General features: G+C 35.8%; 5 protein-coding genes across 6 annotated transcripts; 3 read left to right on the top strand and 2 right to left on the bottom strand.

Annotated features, from left to right (window-relative positions):
* Positions 1–6,119: 6,119 nt before the first annotated feature.
* On the bottom strand, positions 6,120–9,521 carry LOC108855410 (lysophospholipid acyltransferase LPEAT2). Of its 2 annotated transcripts, XM_018629219.2 has the most exons (14): positions 8,913–9,501; positions 8,601–8,781; positions 8,453–8,512; positions 8,179–8,342; positions 8,034–8,097; positions 7,867–7,935; positions 7,688–7,783; positions 7,510–7,554; positions 7,275–7,345; positions 7,128–7,194; positions 6,983–7,033; positions 6,779–6,889; positions 6,647–6,694; positions 6,120–6,566 (listed from the first exon to the last, which is right to left on the bottom strand). In XM_018629219.2, the coding sequence occupies exons 1-14, from the start codon at positions 9,371–9,373 to the stop codon at positions 6,438–6,440; spliced, it is 1,617 nt and encodes a 538-aa protein (XP_018484721.2). In that variant the 5' UTR covers positions 9,374–9,501; the 3' UTR covers positions 6,120–6,437. The 2 variants fall into 2 exon arrangements, 1 of the variants encoding a protein (XP_018484721.2); XR_001950042.2 differs by lacking the exons at positions 6,120–6,566; positions 6,647–6,694; positions 6,779–6,889; ... (3 more) ...; positions 7,510–7,554; positions 7,688–7,783 and having other exon boundaries at positions 8,179–8,356; positions 8,913–9,521.
* A 1,116-nt stretch (positions 9,522–10,637) lies between these two features.
* On the top strand, positions 10,638–11,492 carry LOC130504662 (ubiquitin-related modifier 1 homolog 1-like). The gene is made up of 4 exons (XM_056999278.1): positions 10,638–10,793; positions 10,888–10,963; positions 11,051–11,133; positions 11,217–11,492. Exons 1-4 carry the CDS (start codon positions 10,771–10,773, stop codon positions 11,332–11,334), a joined length of 300 nt encoding a protein of 99 aa, XP_056855258.1. The 5' UTR covers positions 10,638–10,770; the 3' UTR covers positions 11,335–11,492.
* LOC130504661 (uncharacterized) lies at positions 11,403–14,625 on the bottom strand. The gene is made up of 10 exons (XM_056999277.1): positions 13,817–14,625; positions 13,557–13,742; positions 13,099–13,476; positions 12,952–13,015; positions 12,661–12,878; positions 12,459–12,566; positions 12,266–12,371; positions 11,971–12,182; positions 11,788–11,891; positions 11,403–11,706 (listed from the first exon to the last, which is right to left on the bottom strand). Exons 1-10 carry the CDS (start codon positions 14,456–14,458, stop codon positions 11,553–11,555), a joined length of 2,172 nt encoding a protein of 723 aa, XP_056855257.1. The 5' UTR covers positions 14,459–14,625; the 3' UTR covers positions 11,403–11,552.
* Positions 14,626–14,785: 160 nt separating this feature from the next.
* LOC108851628 (40S ribosomal protein S27-2) lies at positions 14,786–15,793 on the top strand. The gene is made up of 4 exons (XM_018625087.2): positions 14,786–14,940; positions 15,082–15,183; positions 15,373–15,401; positions 15,491–15,793. The coding sequence occupies exons 1-4, from the start codon at positions 14,938–14,940 to the stop codon at positions 15,609–15,611; spliced, it is 255 nt and encodes an 84-aa protein (XP_018480589.1). The 5' UTR covers positions 14,786–14,937; the 3' UTR covers positions 15,612–15,793.
* A 956-nt stretch (positions 15,794–16,749) lies between these two features.
* LOC130504660 (probable methyltransferase PMT16) lies at positions 16,750–19,598 on the top strand. The gene is made up of 4 exons (XM_056999276.1): positions 16,750–17,516; positions 18,099–18,309; positions 18,386–19,088; positions 19,165–19,598. The coding sequence occupies exons 1-4, from the start codon at positions 16,860–16,862 to the stop codon at positions 19,493–19,495; spliced, it is 1,902 nt and encodes a 633-aa protein (XP_056855256.1). The 5' UTR covers positions 16,750–16,859; the 3' UTR covers positions 19,496–19,598.
* The last annotated feature ends 260 nt before the right edge of the window (positions 19,599–19,858 follow it).

Here is a 19,858-nt window from a genome sequence, read left to right as displayed (position 1 = left end):
TGTTTGAAGAGTTTAGAAGATTGATCATAACAGGCCTATGATCAGAGCCACGTTTATCCAAAAAGACCTGGTTAGCTAGAGGAAAGCATCTCAGCCATCTTTCATTAGCTAAACATCTATCAAGTTTGCTCTGAACTGAGTATTTCCCTCTGGTCCCTCCCCAAGTGAAAGGGTCACCGCTGCCTTTCAGTTCCTCCATCTTGCAGCCATTAATCATGTTGTTGAAGTCCACAAAGGTTGCTTTACCTCTCAAAGTGCCACCAACTTTTTCTTCATTGCTTCTGATTGCATTGAAGTTTGAGTTAAGTGTGTGTCTATATAAATATTTGTAGTTTTGTCATGATTCCCTTAAGTTTAGGCATGAGTAACCAGGTTTGGAGTCCATGCTTACGCATTTTTTTTTAAACAATTCAGATCACTGAAACATAATCGTGACTAGTAAATGCGAGAACTTCTTAGAGCAAATTTATTGGTTAAATGCTCACTAATACAATATTACTAAGATAAGTAAAAGTTAAACTGATAAACTATACTAAGTTTATTAGCTCTAATTGTAAGATATCTATTAAATTGCTTATCATTATAATATTAGTATTATTTGATTTATTTTATCTAATATAATGTAGTCTAGAAAAATATTTTAAAAACTTATCTTAAACTAAAATATAATAAAGGGTTGTAATATTTTAAATAACACAGACAAACATAAGTTACATAACAACTTATAAAGACCTAAAAATGATAAAACAAAATGTTATGAGATTTGACAAGCTAATGAAGTCTATAAATAAAGAAATAATAATAATTACACATAACTGGTACTATTATGTTAATTAGAAGTTTAAAAACTTTATATACTATTATTGTATTAAACTTCAGACAGTCCAATTTAAAATAGTATTAATATATAATTTTAATTTATGAATAATGGATATTTTATATAGATAATTTTATTTTAAGATTTATGAAAAAATGTAAGCGAAATTTAATATTATATAAAATATATAATTAAAATTTAAAGTGTAGATATTCTATCTTATAAATAATAATCTTGGACAATTATAAATTGACACGTGTCATGTGGGTAGGGTTTTAAAAGAGTTCTAAAATATGTAATTCAAGAATGGATTCTAACACTATTCATGAAATTTTTATTTTATTTATTTATTTTTATTACTTTTTAAAAATCTTTTTTCCATCGTGTTAGTCGATGTACTCTTACTGGCAGAGATAAAAAAGCTATAAATAGACTATTGTAAAGATTCATCATATACGTTAGGATATTAGAGCAACTCCTACAGAAAGTTTTCAACATGGACTTCTCAAAATAATTTATATATAAATAAACATTAATAGTTTATGTATTTTGAGAACTTTATGTTTAGAACTCTTTGCAGTTGTAGTTAATTATGGGTCAGAATGGTCGATTTAGAAATGGTCTAACCATTATAGATTTGGCTTAAATCTAAAACTGCAACATGAAGTCTATTATGCAAAAAAGAGTCTATTATGCGTTTAGTCCCAAGTTTTTCCGGTTGTCACTTACCACTAGAATAGAAATTTCATAGTAATTCGAATTTGCATCTAAAGATGTTATGATTAATAATTAACTTTCAAAATGGTACTGTACTGATCAATATTCACGACGAATGGTACTAGGAATTAGGAAAATCGTCGTCCTAAATTTTTGTATTAAATCTTTTTGTAACTTTCAGAATCTTTCCTACGTTTGTTTATTCATTCGCAGTTACGCGCTGATCAATGGGAGACACCATGCATCTGTTTTGTAAAATTGTTATTAGGTGACCGAAAATTAGAAGAACAAAAAGGGCGTAGAATATTGGAAATACATCAACGTCGTCCGTACATTCGTTGCTACAAAGGGTAGCCAATGATAATACGAAACGCACCTCCTACTTTTTCTAATGCTCCAATCAAAAACACCACGATAAAAGGTATTATTATTATTTATTAACTTCAAAGATAAATCGTGCTCCACACTTTGTCCTAAACAGGGACCCACTAAATTGCATATCTCAAAATAATAAAATTCTAGAATATAGCAACTCTGTAAAGATCCTATTTTTCTTACCTCTTTTAGGTTAGATCAAGTTTTCTTTCCTTTATATTCACACATATATTTGCCTATTTAGGTGGCTAAATTAGCATATGAATACTATTGAGAAACAAAAAGATGTATATACATATTTGTAATTAGCGGTGTTGACCAAAAAAAATGTAACTTGTGAATGCGCCCCACGAAAATGGACAGATTCATGTCCAGCTACTTAATAGATACCCATCCATAAGTTTTCTACTGTTTCTAACAATCTTGTGATTTCAGCTTGGTTTCTTAAAGCATTTCTTATTGTCAATGTCTCTTCAACGAATACCTGATATCAATATAGCTCCGTATGTAATTACTTTAAATATAAAATGAAACCACTCATAAAAAACACACATGAATTCAAGTCACTTAAAAACTGTTTGGAGGAGAGTTTCTCATTTCCAATCATATACATATAATTTTGAGTCATATTTGTAAATCTTATTATTGTTTTTTTGCTTAAACTTGGAAATCTTATTATTGTTGATATTTATTATAAAATTTAAACAAAATCGTTCGTGATCTGATATGATGAATATATATACTATCACAGTAACTAAGTTTCTGGAATAAAACCAATCGTTCAACAAGGTTTGAATGAACAAGAGTTAAGACCACATACACTTTAGCCTAACCGAAGTTCGTAGCATTATTTGTGAAATGTAGTTTTAGCGAATCTAGCATCCCCCTCTTTTTGTAACTTGTGGTCCCTTTATACTAGTTTTGTTGGTCATTGGCTCCGATCTTACAAAGACTTAAACATCTGGATTTGATTTGGTAATGCATGTAACCACGCCACCAAGTGCAAGGACACCCGAGTAGTTAGAATATCTTCAATCCTCTTCATCTTTACTTTAAAATAGAGTAAAATTGAGTATAGAGTAAGAAATGTTTTAATACAACTTCATATTTTACTTCACAGTGAAGTTTACTTTATAAACAAAATAATTTTTTTTGTTTATTTATTATTCTCGTTATAAGATAAAATATGAAGTCAGATTAAATTAATTTTATTTTATTTTCATTTTAATTTAATTTTTTAAAGGAAATTAAGTGTTACATTGGAAATGCTCTTATAAAACTAAATTACGGTAAAATGGACCTAATAAATTGTATGATCCTTGATCTTGATATTGAATGCACATAGTCACATGCAAAACTCCTTTTGTGATTGAACTGAGCTTCTTTTTATCACACATATTGGGTTAAAAATACGTGAAAACATAAAATAAGAATAGGTCTTGTGGTCAAGTAATAGTGGACGGACCTGAAATGTTAACACGTGTTAGATTCGATCATCCTGCTATACGAAACTAAGTCATATTGTTATGTTTACCTAACATAGATTAATATCCATGTTTTAGAACACATTTGAATGCCCTAGAGAATGAGTTTATCAGCGGACTTGCGATTCTATTGAATTCAACCATGTTAAAAATTGTCTTAAAAAAAAAAACATAAAATAAATTATATAGATATTTTATTGCCCAAGTAGAACATTTGTTTTATTTTTGGAATTTAAAAATGTGGATAGCTTAATAAAAATAAGAGATTTAATTGGAGAAGGTGAAAAAGAGAACTGATTTGGCCATTGGGGAGAGAGTTTGCACTTCCCAGTTGAGGTACCGACACATGTCGGGCACGTGGGGTAGATGAGATTCTCATCACCAGTGGAGGGGACCACAGAGCGTGCTGTAAACCATCCTATGCTGTTTCATCCGACGGTTCTTATTCCATCTTCAGATTCTACTTGTCCTTTTTTTAATTCGTTTATCCCCTAGACATTATTTGCGAAGTGATTTGCCACATGTCTTCTCTACAATCGTTTTCACAAAAAAATTGTGACGTGGCTATTAAAATTGATGACATATCATATGGTTAAATATGACATGGACAATTACATTTAATGCTGATATATATTTTTGGAAATCTTTGTAGAATATGGCAATAACTCATATATTACATTAAATATTGATTTATATTTTGGTAAACTTTGTAGAATATGGTAATAACTCATAAATCATCACTAAAATAAATATATTCAAATATGACATTTAGAATTTCGAAATATTATATAATTTTACTTTTATAATTATAAAATTTTATTATCTAAAAGTTTCTAAATTTTCTGAATTTAAAAAAAAAAAATCGTAATATCATTAGTTTTTTTAGATATCTACAAATTATGTAAATATTAATTTTTGATAACTATACAATTTTATATGATTTTTAGTAATTTAGTACAAGTTGATTTAATACATTTAACCAAATGAAATAGATAATTTTTTTATCTAAGATTTTAACTTTATTTATACATATACTGTATATTCTTAAATATAATTTAAATAAAAAAAAATATTTTCTCTTAATTGTATGCTTAATTAATGATATTTATATTAACTATTGGTAAAAATAATAAAATATATAATATTAATAAATTACATTTTAAAATATAAAATTTAACTTTCAAAAAATTCATCACTACACATGATGCAGGAAAATACCTAGATTAATAATTGTGACATGACTACTAAAATTGATGACATGTTTTAAAGATTAATATGACATGGAAAATTATATTTAATGTTAATTTATATTTTTGGTAAAATTTTTAAAATATGGTAATAACTCATATATTACATTTATTGTCGATTTATATTTTTGGACTTTTTAAAAATATGGTAATAACTCATAAATCATCATTAAAATAAATATATTCAATTATGGCATTTCAAATTTCGAAATATCATTTAAATAAAAAATATTTCAAAAATATATATATTTTTAGAAAATTATAAAAAAATTGAATAATAAAATCAAATTAAATCGTAAAATCATTAGTTTCTTATATATATCTACAGATATTATAAATCTTTTTTAATTTTAATTTTTGACAATTATGCAATTTTACATATTTATATAATATATTTAATTAAAATAAATAGATAGAAAAATCTACCTAAGATTATAATTTTAAATATATACATGCACATTCTTAAATATAATTCAAAATAACAAATTGTTTTTATCTTAATTTTAATGTTCAGTTAAATCAAATTTGTATTAAAATATTGATAAGAAAAAGAAAATTTATAATATAATAAAAAAAACAATTTAGACATTTTTCTATAAGATAATAATATTTCTAGAATATAAAAGATTGATTATACATAAACAAAATTTATTTGTATTTTTCTTCATATTTTTCCAAAAACATAAAAAACAAATATAGACTATATATTTTTATCAAAACATATATAAATTATACATAAATATATTTATGAACCTAAGGTAAACTAAAAAAATGTAATTAGCAAAATCGTTTTATTTTAGTCTAATTATAACCAAAACATTATGATTAAAAACGATATATCCCAATATACCAAATGCAAGTAATGAAATCAAATTAAAATATGAACAATTAAATCAACCAATTATTATGACGTATCTATTTTGCATATGTTCATATACGTGAATAAATTTTCAATGTTTTACAAGTTATGTTTATTAATGAATATCTGATTTATATTTTTCTATTTTTCTAAAATAAGATATATCAAATTATACAAAATTTTATGAAATATATTTACAAATATAAGAGGATAAACTGAATTATCTACTAATACGATAATTTTAACCTAATGAGAAAAATCATCATTAGTTTAACCGTCTATATACAACTCAAAAAAAAAGTTTAAATAATACAAAATATCATACTTAAAACATAAAGATATTTAATACAATTTTTTATACATACAAATAAAAGATTACTTAAAACATATAAACAAACAAAGTAAAATACTTATTTGTAAATATTTATTTCCGTGCATGAGCACGGGAGAATCACCTAGTTTCTCTGTAAAGTGTTATAAACCAATGCTTGCGTCAGCTTTCTCCACCTGGGGCTGGGCTATACTAAGCAGTGAGAGTATGTAATTAAGATATTAGATTTCAAATGTCGAAAAAATTAAACTAGCAATGACTTAACTAAGAGGCAAGAGCTTTGATAATATACGTCAAAAAATAAATAATAACCACTGATACAATAGAAATTTGGATGATACAAAAGGTAACAAATACAGATGAGAGTTTACTCAGAACTAGAGGAGCAAACACCATAGCGTTTTCTTTGGTACAAAACGGCACGCAGTTATAGTCCAAAACTCACTGGATGGGGGGGATAGGCCAAAAACATAGCAGCCCCTATCTTTTGACATTCATTTTTTTTTTTACAATCTGAAAAAGAAAACAAAAAGGTATATAATGATATACCACAAAGACATGGTTGTATCATCACACGATCTTGGCCATCAATTTTTGTCTGTCTGTGTTATGCTGGAGCCAAGATAGGGGAGAAGACAGCTATGAGCAGAGGGTTTCTTCTTAAGCAGGACAAGAAGTCATCCTTGCTGATTCTTTGGTCTTTGTCGTCGTCTAGCAGAATGTACATCCCTTGAACCTACAACACGGAGAAACTCTAAACCGTTTAGCTACACATTTTCCGATTCATGGATGAGATGAGTGTCTATACACACTTACCTCGTCCTTGTTCGAGTTTGGCATTGTGTGTTTCAGCACGTCTCCAAGCTGAGCCAAAGATAAGGAAGAAAAGTAGTAAGTCATAAGAACTCAAAAGCAAATATGACAAAAGAGGTGAAGAACTAAATCTACTTCTTGAACTGAGATGAAGCCGTCTCCATCTGCGTCACAGTGGGAAAAGGCTAGCTCGCATGTTTGCTGAAAAAGTGGCTGTGCCGACACATGAGCCGAGGCAAACAAGAACTGCAGACCAATCAGCAGAAGAAGAAGGATGAGATTTAAAGAGACTGTTTAACTAAGAATCTCTACAAAAAGTGATCCCCTGAAGGTATGTACCTGTCTGAAAGTGATTGATCCGGCTTTCTCCACATCGATGAACCCAAATATCTACAACAGTATAAGTAACGCATAAGATAAGAGCATAGGCATATAAATTAGACAACGAAGGCGAGAAAAATAATTTTATTATTCATAAACTGACCCCTTTAGAGAGAGTGCAAGGCTTCAGTTTAAGAACCCGAAGAAAGTCATGTAGCGTAACACGTCCACTGCAAAGAGAATAAAAAATTCCTGAAGATTTGCAACTTAGAAGACAAGTAACTTAAAATACGGCAAAAAAAGTCATTACCTTGAGTCTGGATTCATGGAAGAAAATGTATCCAAATACCGAACTGCCTCTAAACTACTTATATTGAATAGCTGCAAGGAACAAAGACAGAGCAACAGGAATCACTAGGGATAAAAATAATGAACATTCTTTCTTGATGGACCATATATACATGACGTTATCACAATCATTAGATATGTGTCTCCTTGATGTAAATGAGAAGCATCAAACTTGTAGCACTATAGAATGAACTTACCGATGCAACCTTGGCCATTTCAACCATGTAATTTGAGGGGTTTTCCTGAAACAAAACATTTAAAAAATGTGATCAACAAGATGAATGTTTCTGAAGAAACTACGAGGCATAGATAACAAAAAAATATAACCATATGAAGCTATTCAAGAGAGGGAAAACACCAGTGAGCTGCACGTACCAGCTTTAATTCAGATGCTCTGTTCAATAGCATCAGGTCCCCATAAGAATGAGATGTTTGGACGACATTCAAAGAGGTTGCAATTGCATGACTGGTCTGTATTCACAGGTATACCATCAGTAGTACTAAGTGCCAAAAAAGAAAGAAAAAAGAAGTCTCCGTCTCCACCAGAAACATACCTTCTGGGAGAGACGCACAGCATTCTGTTTTTGAGTGTCACTTGGATATATTACTGGAAGGTACTCAACCTGTTTCATTCCGGAGAAAAATGATCCAAATAAGTGAAATTCTAAAACACCGAACACAGTCAATGAACTAAGCTTGCTAGATAAAAAACATTGCATACCTCCATGAAATTGTGGAACTGAGTGAACATTCTAAACATGAGCAGCAACAAAGAAATATTCCCCCTGAAAAAAAAATCTCATAAAACATCAGTACTGTACTTTTTTTGTAGGAAGTAGAAAGACAGGAAAGAGAGAGTCTCTCACCAGGATTGATCAAAATGTACATGGGGATACCGAACTACAACAGGCTGAATAGGGTAGCCTGGGATGAAAGCTCCGAGCTGGAAGGAGATAAGAACTTTCCCGTTGGTGGTGGTTCCTTCAGGGAAGAGCAGCAGGCGAGGAAATCTATCGGAGGAGGCTTTTCTCTGTATTTACATCCCTTGAAAGCACATTGCGTATCAAATACAACAAAAACATTTTGAATCCTTTTCAACCACAAAATGGTTCTAAAAACATTCCACAAGAAACTCTATACCTTTATTTCATGCACAGCGTTCTTCCTTGATTCTTGTGAGAATCTATTAACATATATCACCTTAACATATTCAAAAACAGAAACTTTAGTATAAACGAGGCCCCCAGCATCTTAAAACCAAATATGTGCTGACTAGCTAGCTGCCTACCTGCATTGCCCTGATGATAGTACCAACAAAAGGAAGCGAATCATGCGACTCGGATGCAACAATGGTGGGTGACAGCTCATAGAAGAAGAAGATTGGTTCGATAAAAGAAACATGGTTTGATACAACGATGGGAGCAGTATCTCTCCGAGCAGGTTTCCCTTTCCTTCGTATCCAGTGATAACTGCAAGAGCAAGGAAAGATTATCAACACAACATCATGTAACAAACACTATCTAACACCTTTTTAAAACCATTTCACCAAATGTTATTATATAACTAAAAGTTTCCTAATTTTTTTAAAAAAAAAACTGACCCAAAGGAGAAGAGGATACATCTGGTACAGATCCGAGTAACCCACATGATCCTACACCTCCACCGAGGCATAGGATTGTGTTTATCTTTCCACCCGGCAAGAGCCAGCTTCGTCGCCACGTAACCAACAGCTAAGCTAGCACCGAATATGACGAGCCTAAGCAACGCGATCGGGAGGCAGACCACGATCTTTAACACCTCGTACAGTCCGCTGACTCCCGGCGTGTCGTTCCGGAACGGATCCACCGTCGTCGGAGGAGGCTCGGCCTCGCTGAGGAAGCCGAAAGGGTTGTTGAGATTGTCGGATTGAAAACCACGTGGAACACGTGGAGGTTCTTGGTTTTGTTGACCAGCGACGGCGGGGATGTAGCCTTCTTCTCCTCCATCGTCGTGGTCGATTGAGATGACGACCTCTGGTTGATCACGGTGGATCAACGGGGACGACAAATCAGGATCCGACATCCTCGGTGTGTCTGTAAAGAACACAGCGAGAGAGAGAGAGAAGAAGGAGAGATTGGTCTCTCTCTCAGGCTTTGTGGTGCTTGTTAATTTGTTTTCTTCCTTCCCCCTTTTTTTTAAGTGTTCGGTTAATAATTAATTTAATTTCTTTGATTACCCCCTAAGCTATTATTGATACGGATTATAAGAATTTTTAGAATCTGTGGGTGTAGTCTATTTTAAGCTTTGATTTAATTAACTCAGCGAGCGAACAAATGTTTGATTACAGCCTGGGGGGTTTTAGCAAATCTATTATGGAATAAGCAAATACAATTAACAAGGGGGCCACGATTAAAGTTTTCGGTCAACGGAAGCAGATAATTTATAGTATTAAAGATTATCATTGCTCTTTCACATGGATTCGGCATGGACTGTCTTAAAAAACTCATAAATAATCTCCGATTGGAATAATATATTATTTGATACTTAACCACTCTCGGAAAAAAACTATTCTACTTGCTTTAAAAATTTAATATATGTATATGTCTTATAACTTTAACCATGTATTTTCCTTTACTATAATGATTAATGTGCTAACATTTTATCCTATATTTTGAAATTATATGAAAGTTATAAGTCTAAAATATATCTTTTGTGTCATGCATTTGTATTCGACTTGGTTAAAACCTATACTAATTCGTTTAGTTTTTAATTTTTTTAACACCCCTAATTTGTTTAGTTATAACCGGCATTTGATATATGTTTAAAATTAGTTATGTCATAGATTATAGATCTGAGTGGATATCCAAAATGCAAGAAAAAGTGATGGAAAATTTAGTTAATTTGATTGATTCGTCATCGTCGGATTAGGGAGATAGCCCGATTGACATATGTGGCCGACATATCAATATAAATAGCATGTGTCGACATTATAACAAACTATTATTATCATCTTTTTGTCAAAATATAATACGCTAAGCGTGGGCTGTTAATTATTACTCGAGCCTGCAAATTTTAAATTAGTTCACATCAAAATGTTAATTTTCTTCTTAACTAGGCCTACCAAAAGAAAATGTTGAGACGAAGGCGCAAGTATTGGACCCCCCAACCCCACCAGTTCACCACTCTCCTGCGCACTTTCTGATAAGATTACAAACGACCGGACCGGATCAGAGACTGACAACATAATGATCTGCACGAGCCTCGGAAGATCCAAAACGCATTCCAACAATGTCTAGTATTTATATACTTAAGGCCCAATTAAAGAGCCCAACATGTCTTAAATTTGAAACGTTTGTCGTTTCAATATCTGTGAATCTGGGAGTCACTGATTCATCCTACTATCAAAAGGGGGACAAGTGGTGTCTACGAAAACACTGGGAAGAGCAGCTGGTTTTTGTACTTGAAGATCATCGAAGGGGATGCAATTAACTCTTGAATTCGGGTGAGCTTATTATCCCTTTCTCTTTGATAGTGTGAAATGAATGATTCTCCCTATTTCTTGGAATATTTATGTGTAACTTTGATATGATATGTAGGGGAGGTTTAGAGCTGCTCTGCGATTCACAAAAGATCCATAAAGTAAACGTAGACTTGCCCAATGGCGAAGATGATGTAAAGCTTCAATCTTTATGTGTGTTTGGTTCTTATTATTATTATGATTTATCTTAAAACTTAAAAGCTTTCTTTCTCTTGAATTAGCTGACAATGAAGCATTTGCTTACATGGGTTCGTACAAATCTGATCAAAGAGAGGCCTGAAATGTTCATCAAGGGTGATACTGTGTATGTCTTTCCTTCTTTCATCAGCTCTAGATTAATATAATAAATGGTTATTAACAGGGGAAGAGAATCGATTCTTGTTGCAGAAGACCTGGTGTTCTTGTGTTAGTGAACGACTGTGATTGGGAGCTAAGCGGCCAGCTCGAGACCACAATCCAAGAGAAAGATGTTATCGTTTTCATCTCCACCTTGCACGGTGGATAAAAAAGAACATATCGCTGGAGTGTGATTCATCATCGAAGTTCATGTCATTTCTGCAACTACAGAACCAATAATAATGTGTTTGTTTACTTGAAGAATTAATATTAGAAAGAACATTTCACGAAAACAATACATAGAATCTCACGTGGTGGGTTACATAATGCTACATTACACCTATTAAAACATGATGATGATATCTCTACTTCCTTCGTCCATCTTTCTCATACACTCTCTGTAAGCAACATAGACACCATTGCAGATGCAGACTCAGGTCCATCGATGTTAACACTCGGTATGATCACTTCAGGCGACACTTTTTGCACAAACTCTTTCAGCTCTGTGAAGCTGCTATGCTCACTATAAGGAACCTCGTACCTGCAACGACATATACAAAGATTTTTGAGCTTCAATGCACACCACCACAGAGACTTGGAGATGGCGAGAATTCAATTTTACCTTATTATTGTACCCTGTTGTAACCTTCTTCCTGGAGACTTCTTCTTGGACTTACCCGATGTCCACCCAGTTGGAGAGAATGCAACAATTAGGCTGTATCGGTTCTACATGAGATTTAAAAAAAAAAACATTTGTTTGGTTTGTTCTTTTGACATTAAACCTAAGAGGTGTGTTGTTTCTTACTGTGTATCGGTTAGCTATATGTTTCAGCCGTTTGAAACTGGCAAGCGTCCACAAGGGCACAACGTGAATGTGGCTCTCCTCTTCTTTCACTGTAAACCACTGCATATCTTCCTTAGAGAACCCCAAGCACTCTAGGAGTTTTAACTTTGCAGGATTGATGTAGATCTTCTCACGTAGCACACGTGCAACCTCCAAGAACAGCCTCTCCTTTCCTTTCAACAGAGAAGACAGAGAAAAATGATTTAGATTCATCAATAAGCCTGTCTCAAACATGACATGGATTCGAACGTATTACCAATGGTGTAACTTCCTATTAAGAAAAGGGTCTTTGGATTAAAGGCTTCTGCTTGAATAGACTCAACAACAAACTGTATCACCGCCTCTTGCTTTGGAAAGTCATACTGAAACAAATGATAGGCACTTTGTATCAAAACCAATCATTGAAAGCATTTTGAAAATATGTTTTAGTTTGATGTCACATGACTAACCTGAGGGTTACAGTATGTAGTATCAAGGACAAGAGAGCTGATAGGCGAACCAGTCAGATAGTTTAACATATCTTCACTATAGCGGAAGTCACCCGTATGTAGAACAGCCTATAACACATCAAACGGAGTCCAAAATGTTATTCTGTGAATGGAAAGCTAAACATACCGTTGGAATGGTCTTTAGATTAAGAAAGACACGCACCTTACCGTTGGCTGGTTCAAAGCGTATCATGATGGATCCGGGGCAGTGGTTTGCATCAAAGCATGTCACATCAACACCCGCAATACTAACCTTCTGGCCAAGGTTCAGGACTTGCAGTCTCTCCCAAGGGATCCCGATCTTCATATTTACCAGCTTTGCGGTGATTAAGGAACAGTATATCCTCCCGTGACTAAATGACTTCGTCAGACCTTGATAATCTGTAAATGATGAGCCAGAGAGTTTTAAGCATTGTGTAAGGATTCTTATGTGTATGAAGGCAAAACTACTTACGATCAAGATGAAAGTGTGTAAGAAACCAATGGCAACAATCGCGTGTGAGGTACTTGAATGCGTCCTGCGTACATTAGAAAGTCAACCAAACATAATTATTATTCACCACACAACAATGAAATGTAACCATGGACCGGGGCTTGTTACCACTCGAAAAGGTGTCCCTGGAACGCAATTCCACTGTGGAATGACTTTAGATTTTCCGTTGTTGCCGTTTCTTCTCACAGCAGCACGTCTACAGCTCTGCTCTGCGACAGGTTCTTTAGGGAGCTTCTTCGGGATCTTCGTGGCATCACCAGGGAAAAACTCTGTAATCAACTTGTTGGCGGTTGGTTTTTTAGGCTCACTTGCTTTACGGTAGGTTGACCTCTCCCTCTGTCTGTCGGTAACATGGCTACTATTAGAAAGAGACTGTGCCTGCGCTTCGGCTGAAGATGCTGCACAGGCTTCTTCTCTGAGTGTGCTAAGTGCATTCACAATCTTCTTTCTGGGGCCAAGCGACGTGATACCTATGCTCAGGAGATCCTGTAGAGAAATATAACACCATTGGTGAAGAAGATACTTATCAAGTTTTTGTGAGATAAAAGGTGTTTTATTCCATTTACCTCCTCAGTGAGTGACTGAAGGGTATCCCAGTCGATCTCTTCACGAAGAAAAACATCTTCATATTTAGCTAAACCTAGACTCCTAACCCATTTAAGCACCGGAGATATATCATTAACTAGCTGAACAGGATCATCAACAGATTCTTCGATCAAAGAAGAAGACTTCTCGCATTTTCTCAATGAGCCCTACACTCAAAATTCACAAGTTTAATACATAACTAAACCCTAAATTCTTATGAGATAAACAAAGGAAGCTTTACTTGCTGAGGAGCTTGAGTATCAAGACAGTTATTGGTGTGGACTTGCCTCTCCTCCTCACTCAAAGCAGAGATATCAGTTTCACACAGTGGACACTGAATCGAATCATCTCTGCCCTCAGAGCAAAGCTTTATCAACACGTCAAGCTCAGACTCAGAGTCAGACTCATCCTCTTCCTCGTCGAGACGAATCCTCGACTTCAACAACAACCTAGCCTCCATCGAATTACAGGAATACCCCTCATGATTCGCCTTAAAGCATTCACCTTTCTCCTTCCCACCAACTAAAACATGTTCCTCTTCTGTCTCCGCCGCGAGAGAGCAGAAGGGCTCACCGGAATCTCCTGCAGAGCAATCAACACTCGAAGGGATACAATCGAGTAAGCTACAGTCAGGAGTAGAAGAAGACGAGCCCAGCGCGTAAGACCCAGAAGAGAAACATGGGCTTGAGGTAAATTCAGGAGCCGGAGCGATGTTCTCCTTCCCCGGGTAACGGCTGAGTCTGGGCTTCTTCCTGGGAGGACGGTGGTGGTGTTGGGAGATGGAACCGTTGGTTGGGTGAAGGGGCTTTCGAAGCGAAAGCTGAGAGGAGGAAGGAGGGATCTGGAAGTCGTCGTCGTCGTCTCCGTCGTTGTTCCACATCATTAATTAAGTTCCGGCGAAGGGTAAAAGAGATAGAGAGAGAGCGTGTTTCGTTTGACTGTGAGAGCGTGCGTTAACACAAAGTTCAGAGGAAGGAAAGAAAGAGAGGGAGAAAAGGAGAGACGACGACGACGTTTCGGATGAATCGGTGTGACTTTGGAAATGATTTTTTAAAAAAAAAATAATTCTGGAAATTTATTAATGTGGGAGGGGACAGTGGAATGTATATGGTCCGTATATTAATGAGCCGTGTCTGATAATTTTAGCAAGTGTTTATGTTCGAACCCAGGCCCTTATGGAGATCATTTTGTTAAATTAAACCAAGCAAAATAATTTAAACCGGATAGAACCGATATGTACGCATTGATAAGGTCGGTTTCTGGGTTAAACGAAGGGTGCTGTTTATTTATTTGCTCAAATTAGGGTTTTACAATCAACTTTCAAAAGGCATTTTGTCGGCTGATTCTGCGAAGCTTACGAAGATGGTTAGTTATTGATCTTCAATCTCTTTGATTTTTATGTTCTTTCTGGTTCAAGTCGTGTCTGAATGCTGTTCTTTGGTTTTTGATGGTAGATATTGAACTTGTTTCTGATTAAAAAAAATTGGAACTTTGAATGATTGACAGGTTCTACAAAACGATATTGATCTGCTGAACCCACCAGCTGAGCTTGAGAAGAGGAAGCACAAGCTCAAGCGTCTTGTTCAGTCCCCCAACTCTTTTTTCATGGTAATTATTTCCCTTTTATTTCAAAGTTGTAACCTTTTTTTTATTTTTGATGTTTCATCATCACACTTTCTATTTGTTTGATGTTTAGAAGTGTTGTGAATAGAGCAGCTTTGAGTTTTGTTCTCATTGGTTTAATTAAAAAAAGTTAAAACTTCTTTTTTTTTTTAATGTGATTTGGGTTGATTGTAGGATGTGAAGTGCCAAGGCTGCTTTAACATGTAAGCTTTTGAAACAAGTCAAATCTTAATTGTAAACCTGCCCCATGTTTTGCTCTGTAATTTATGATCGATTGGGGGGTTTGATGCAGAACGACGGTGTTCAGCCACTCGCAGACGGTTGTAGTGTGTGCAAACTGCCAGAATGTGCTTTGCCAACCCACAGGAGGAAAGGCTAGGCTCACTGAAGGTTGCTCTTTCAGGAAAAAGTGACACAAGATCAAGATGGCTCCACTCCACTCCACACTTCTTTCCTTCCTTTAGTTTCGTCTTCTTCTTTCGTTATTTCTTTTAAGTTTGTTTGGGATGATTTTTTGAGCTAGTATACTTTATGTTGATGATGTCTTGAGTTTCAGAGTATGGATCTTATTGTTAAAAGTTCGTTTTGTTATCAATGAGCTTATTATAAAATATTTGAGACGCCCTCCATTACATTCATGACCTGAATATCATCAGTCTTCGTTTTCAGAACATATTGAAAAGTTTTACCATATCCATCATTTCTCAATTAGTACCTTTTGTTAGAATCAGAAGATGTATAAAACTAAAACTCACGTGAAACTGTAGCGGTGTGTTCGTCTATCGGGGAACGAAGGTGACCAAACAAAGTCCTATATCCAGTATGGTTCCAAGTTCTTGATGCACACGTTTTAGTTCATAACGCAAACGTATACCACCGAAATTTAATCTCTCATTACGTTTTTGCGGTTCAAGTGTTGAACAAAGTTTGCTTCTTTTGGGATCTCTTCACAACCCCGCAAGGTTTCAACTCTCTCTGGATCCCCAAGAAAAGTTTAATTTATTCCTGAGAGTGGTGTTTATATACAGAGCAAAAAGGAGAATCTCAGTTTAAGCTTGACCAGTGTATCATGTGATTTCCGGTTCAACCGGGTGATTTTTGAATTGAATTTCTAATTTGGTTTCGGACCGGAGTAAAAGTGCGAGAGAGATTGCGTCACTCTGTGTCCAAAGGACCCAAATGGACCCCACCTATGTAACAAACTTCACGCGCTTCGTTGGATTATTTTCTAAAATGGCAACATATATCCTAGTTAGGAAGTCAATACAAAAACATTATAACATTTCCAAATATCGAACGATATCTTTCTCATAATACAAGTGCACTGAATATATACAGATCCATAATTTTCCAAAAAAAAATAATAATAATCAAAGAATGTAATTAACTAGAAATATTAATCACCCATTGTTGCGAATGACAAGCCCGCACGTTTTATCCCTAATCTCTCTCACGAACTATTCATTAACCCAGTGATCATCCGGCGCGTATCCCACACTCGCTCTCCTCTTCTCCTCCCTTATATTACTTACCCTCGAACTACTTCATATCAACCCTTAGACAAACTCACTCGTCACACATTCTACTCGTCGTTGTGTTGTGTATATATATGCACACACACACTTATTATATAGATAAATATTATCTCGACTGAGTTTGAGATGAATTTATTTACAAGAACATCGCCGAGGGACAAGAAGTCCAATCTCTATTACATAACCCTAGTAGGGATTCTCTGCCTCGGTAGCTACCTTCTCGGGATATGGCGAACTTCGTCGGTCATCCCACGCGCCGCCTTTGATTACTCAAGCGGCGTAGCACAGTGCGAGAAATTCTCCAAAACCACTCTAACGAGAGATCTCGACTTCGACGCGCACCACAACCCTCGTGATCCACCGCCGGTGCCTTCAACCGCCGTGTCATTCCCGTCGTGCGACGCTAAACTGAGCGAGCACACGCCGTGCGAAGACGCGAAGCGATCGCTGAAGTTCCCCCGGGAGAGGCTGGAGTACAGGCAGAGGCATTGCCCCGAGAGAGACGAGGCTCTGAAGTGCCGTATCCCGGCGCCGTACGGTTACAAGACGCCGTTCCGGTGGCCGGAGAGCCGTGACGTGGCGTGGTTTGCGAATGTTCCTCACACGGAGCTTACGGTTGAGAAAAAGAACCAGAACTGGGTCCGGTACGAGAACGATCGGTTTTGGTTTCCTGGTGGCGGTACGATGTTTCCGCATGGCGCTGATGCGTACATTGACGATATCGGACGGTTGATTGATCTCAGCGACGGTTCGATTCGTACAGCCATCGATACCGGTTGTGGGGTACGTGCATATTCTTTCCCCTCTGAATAAACCGAACCTCCGGTTTGATTATAGTTTATTTTTTTTATTTTACCTGCTTATTGATTATTTTGATTTTTTAACGTCAAAAAGAAGATTTTCCCCACCATTATTCAATCGAATAATCTGTTGGGATATTACATACAATTAGTTCAAGACTGTTCAAGAATACATCTACCTTAACTGATAACATACATTCATGCATATCCATATCTAATTTTGAAATCTATTTGATAGTAGTATGTGAACAATAACTCAATTTGGAGTTAGTGCATCTTCATTTTACCAATTTAATTTTACAAATAAAAGAAAAAAGAAATAACCATACTGTTTTTACAACATTTTTGGTTTCTGATTATGTCCCACTGAAGTCACCTAATTATCTAGTGTAACTTTTGACCTACTCCTACCTAACCGTTAAACTTGTAACGCTATGTTGAAAATTAAACCTCTTATAACAGAGTCAAAATCATGAAATATAGATCTCTTATTTGACTTTTTAAATAAGAGATCTATATAACCTTTTGGTAAATAATCAAAACATGTTTGCTTTGAATTTTCCAGGTGGCTAGCTTTGGTGCGTATCTATTATCAAGAAACATAACAACGATGTCGTTTGCTCCAAGGGACACACATGAAGCTCAAGTTCAGTTCGCCCTCGAGCGTGGCGTGCCTGCAATGATCGGAATCATGGCCACAATCCGCTTACCGTATCCTTCCAGAGCCTTTGACTTAGCACATTGCTCTCGTTGTCTTATCCCTTGGGGACAAAACGGTTCTAACTCTAAACCCTAAACAACTACGAAACTAAAATCATTCGAGTCTTTTAACACTTTTAGGTAATTTTGTAGATGGGGTTTACTTGATGGAGGTTGATAGGGTTCTAAGACCAGGAGGGTATTGGATACTGTCTGGACCGCCGATTAATTGGCAGAAACGATGGAAAGGATGGGAAAGGACGAGGGATGATTTAAACGCAGAGCAGACACAGATCGAGCAGGTCGCGAGAAGCTTGTGTTGGAAGAAAGTGGTACAGAAAGATGATCTTGCAATCTGGCAAAAGCCGTTTAACCACATTCACTGTAAAAAGAACGGACGAGGCTTGAAGAAACCGGAGTTTTGTCGTCATGATCAAGATCCCGACATGGCCTGGTATACGAATATGGATTCTTGTTTAACGCCGTTACCTGAAGTTGACGAGGGGGAGGATCTAAAGACGGTGGCTGGAGGAAAGGTGGAGAAATGGCCGGCGAGGTTAAACGCGGTTCCTCCGAGAGTAAACAACGGTGACCTCCAGGAAATCACACCGGAAGGTTTCTTGGGTGACACGGAACTGTGGAAACAGAGAGTTTCTTATTACAAGACACTAGATTATCAGTTGGGTGAAACCGGGAGATACAGAAACGTACTAGACATGAACGCTTACGTCGGTGGATTCGCGGCTGCTCTAGCAGATGAACCGGTCTGGGTCATGAACGTTGTCCCGGTCGAGGCTAAGCTCAACACTCTCGGTGTCATTTACGAGCGTGGTCTAATCGGAACGTATCAAAACTGGTAAGCTTAACTCAACCGGGCTGATTGATTAATCCGGTTTATGGTTTAATCCGGTTATGTTTCTTTGTTTTGGTAGGTGTGAAGCGATGTCAACGTATCCAAGAACGTACGATTTCATCCATGCGGACTCGGTTTTCACGTTGTACCAAGATAAATGCGAACCGGAGGATATATTATTGGAGATGGACCGGATTCTTAGACCGGGTGGTGGAGTGATTATAAGAGACGACGTTGACGTCTTGATTAAGGTTAAGGCATTAACCAAAGGTTTGCAATGGGAAGGTAGAATTGCTGACCACGAGAAAGGTCCTAATGAGAGAGTGAAGATTTACTACGCGGTGAAACAGTATTGGACTGTCACTGTACCTCAGGAAGAAGATAAAAACAATACTAAAGCTCTCTCATGATTTTGAGCTCTCTCTTTTTACTTTTTTTCTTTTCTTCTAAGTTCTTGTAATGTTATGTTATTGATTTTTTTACAGCAATAAATACTTAACGATTATTGTCGCATTCTTATCATACGAGATAAACAAAAGTGTCAGTGGAATCGTAAGAAACAGAGCAAGATGAGTTTTGATAATACCTGAAAACTACAGAAACTAAGTGGAATCGTAAGAAACAGAGCAAGATGAGTTTTGATAATACCTGAAAATTACAGAAACTAGGTGAAGCCCCACGTGTACAAGCGGGGTTTGTAGTTTAACTTTGAACATACTATAAAAATTATTATTGTAGAATAATAAGTTTCTTTTTAGTTGATTTTATGTATT

The sequence above is a fragment of the Raphanus sativus genome, unplaced genomic scaffold, assembly GCF_000801105.2.
Source record: "Raphanus sativus cultivar WK10039 unplaced genomic scaffold, ASM80110v3 Scaffold1722, whole genome shotgun sequence".
Taxonomy (NCBI): Eukaryota; Viridiplantae; Streptophyta; class Magnoliopsida; order Brassicales; family Brassicaceae; genus Raphanus; species Raphanus sativus.
The sequence above is the reverse complement of the archived record's forward strand: the minus strand, read 5'-3'. Positions and strand labels throughout refer to the sequence as shown.

Coding starts and splice junctions, on each gene's coding strand:
- LOC108855410 (XM_018629219.2), bottom strand. CDS start 9,373: ATGTCGGATCCTGATTTGTCGTCCCCGTTGATCCACCGTGATCAACCA. Junction 8,098..8,178: donor GTACATTTTGATCAATCCTG/GTGAGAGACTCT, acceptor TTTTTTTTTCAG/GGGGAATATTTCTTTGTTGC. Junction 7,195..7,274: donor TCCATGAATCCAGACTCAAG/GTAATGACTTTT, acceptor TTCTCTTTGCAG/TGGACGTGTTACGCTACATG.
- LOC130504662 (XM_056999278.1), top strand. CDS start 10,771: ATGCAATTAACTCTTGAATTCGG. Junction 10,794..10,887: donor CAATTAACTCTTGAATTCGG/GTGAGCTTATTA, acceptor TATGATATGTAG/GGGAGGTTTAGAGCTGCTCT. Junction 10,964..11,050: donor TGCCCAATGGCGAAGATGAT/GTAAAGCTTCAA, acceptor CTCTTGAATTAG/CTGACAATGAAGCATTTGCT.
- LOC130504661 (XM_056999277.1), bottom strand. CDS start 14,458: ATGATGTGGAACAACGACGGAGACGACGACGACGACTTCCAGATCCCT. Junction 13,743..13,816: donor ATACTCAAGCTCCTCAGCAA/GTAAAGCTTCCT, acceptor TTTTGAGTGTAG/GGCTCATTGAGAAAATGCGA. Junction 11,707..11,787: donor CAACAGGGTACAATAATAAG/GTAAAATTGAAT, acceptor ATGTCGTTGCAG/GTACGAGGTTCCTTATAGTG.
- LOC108851628 (XM_018625087.2), top strand. Junction 15,184..15,372: donor CCCCCAACTCTTTTTTCATG/GTAATTATTTCC, acceptor GGTTGATTGTAG/GATGTGAAGTGCCAAGGCTG. Junction 15,402..15,490: donor TGCCAAGGCTGCTTTAACAT/GTAAGCTTTTGA, acceptor GGTTTGATGCAG/AACGACGGTGTTCAGCCACT.
- LOC130504660 (XM_056999276.1), top strand. CDS start 16,860: ATGAATTTATTTACAAGAACATCGCCGAGGGACAAGAAGTCCAATCTC. Junction 18,310..18,385: donor TATCCCTTGGGGACAAAACG/GTTCTAACTCTA, acceptor GTAATTTTGTAG/ATGGGGTTTACTTGATGGAG. Junction 19,089..19,164: donor ATCGGAACGTATCAAAACTG/GTAAGCTTAACT, acceptor TTGTTTTGGTAG/GTGTGAAGCGATGTCAACGT.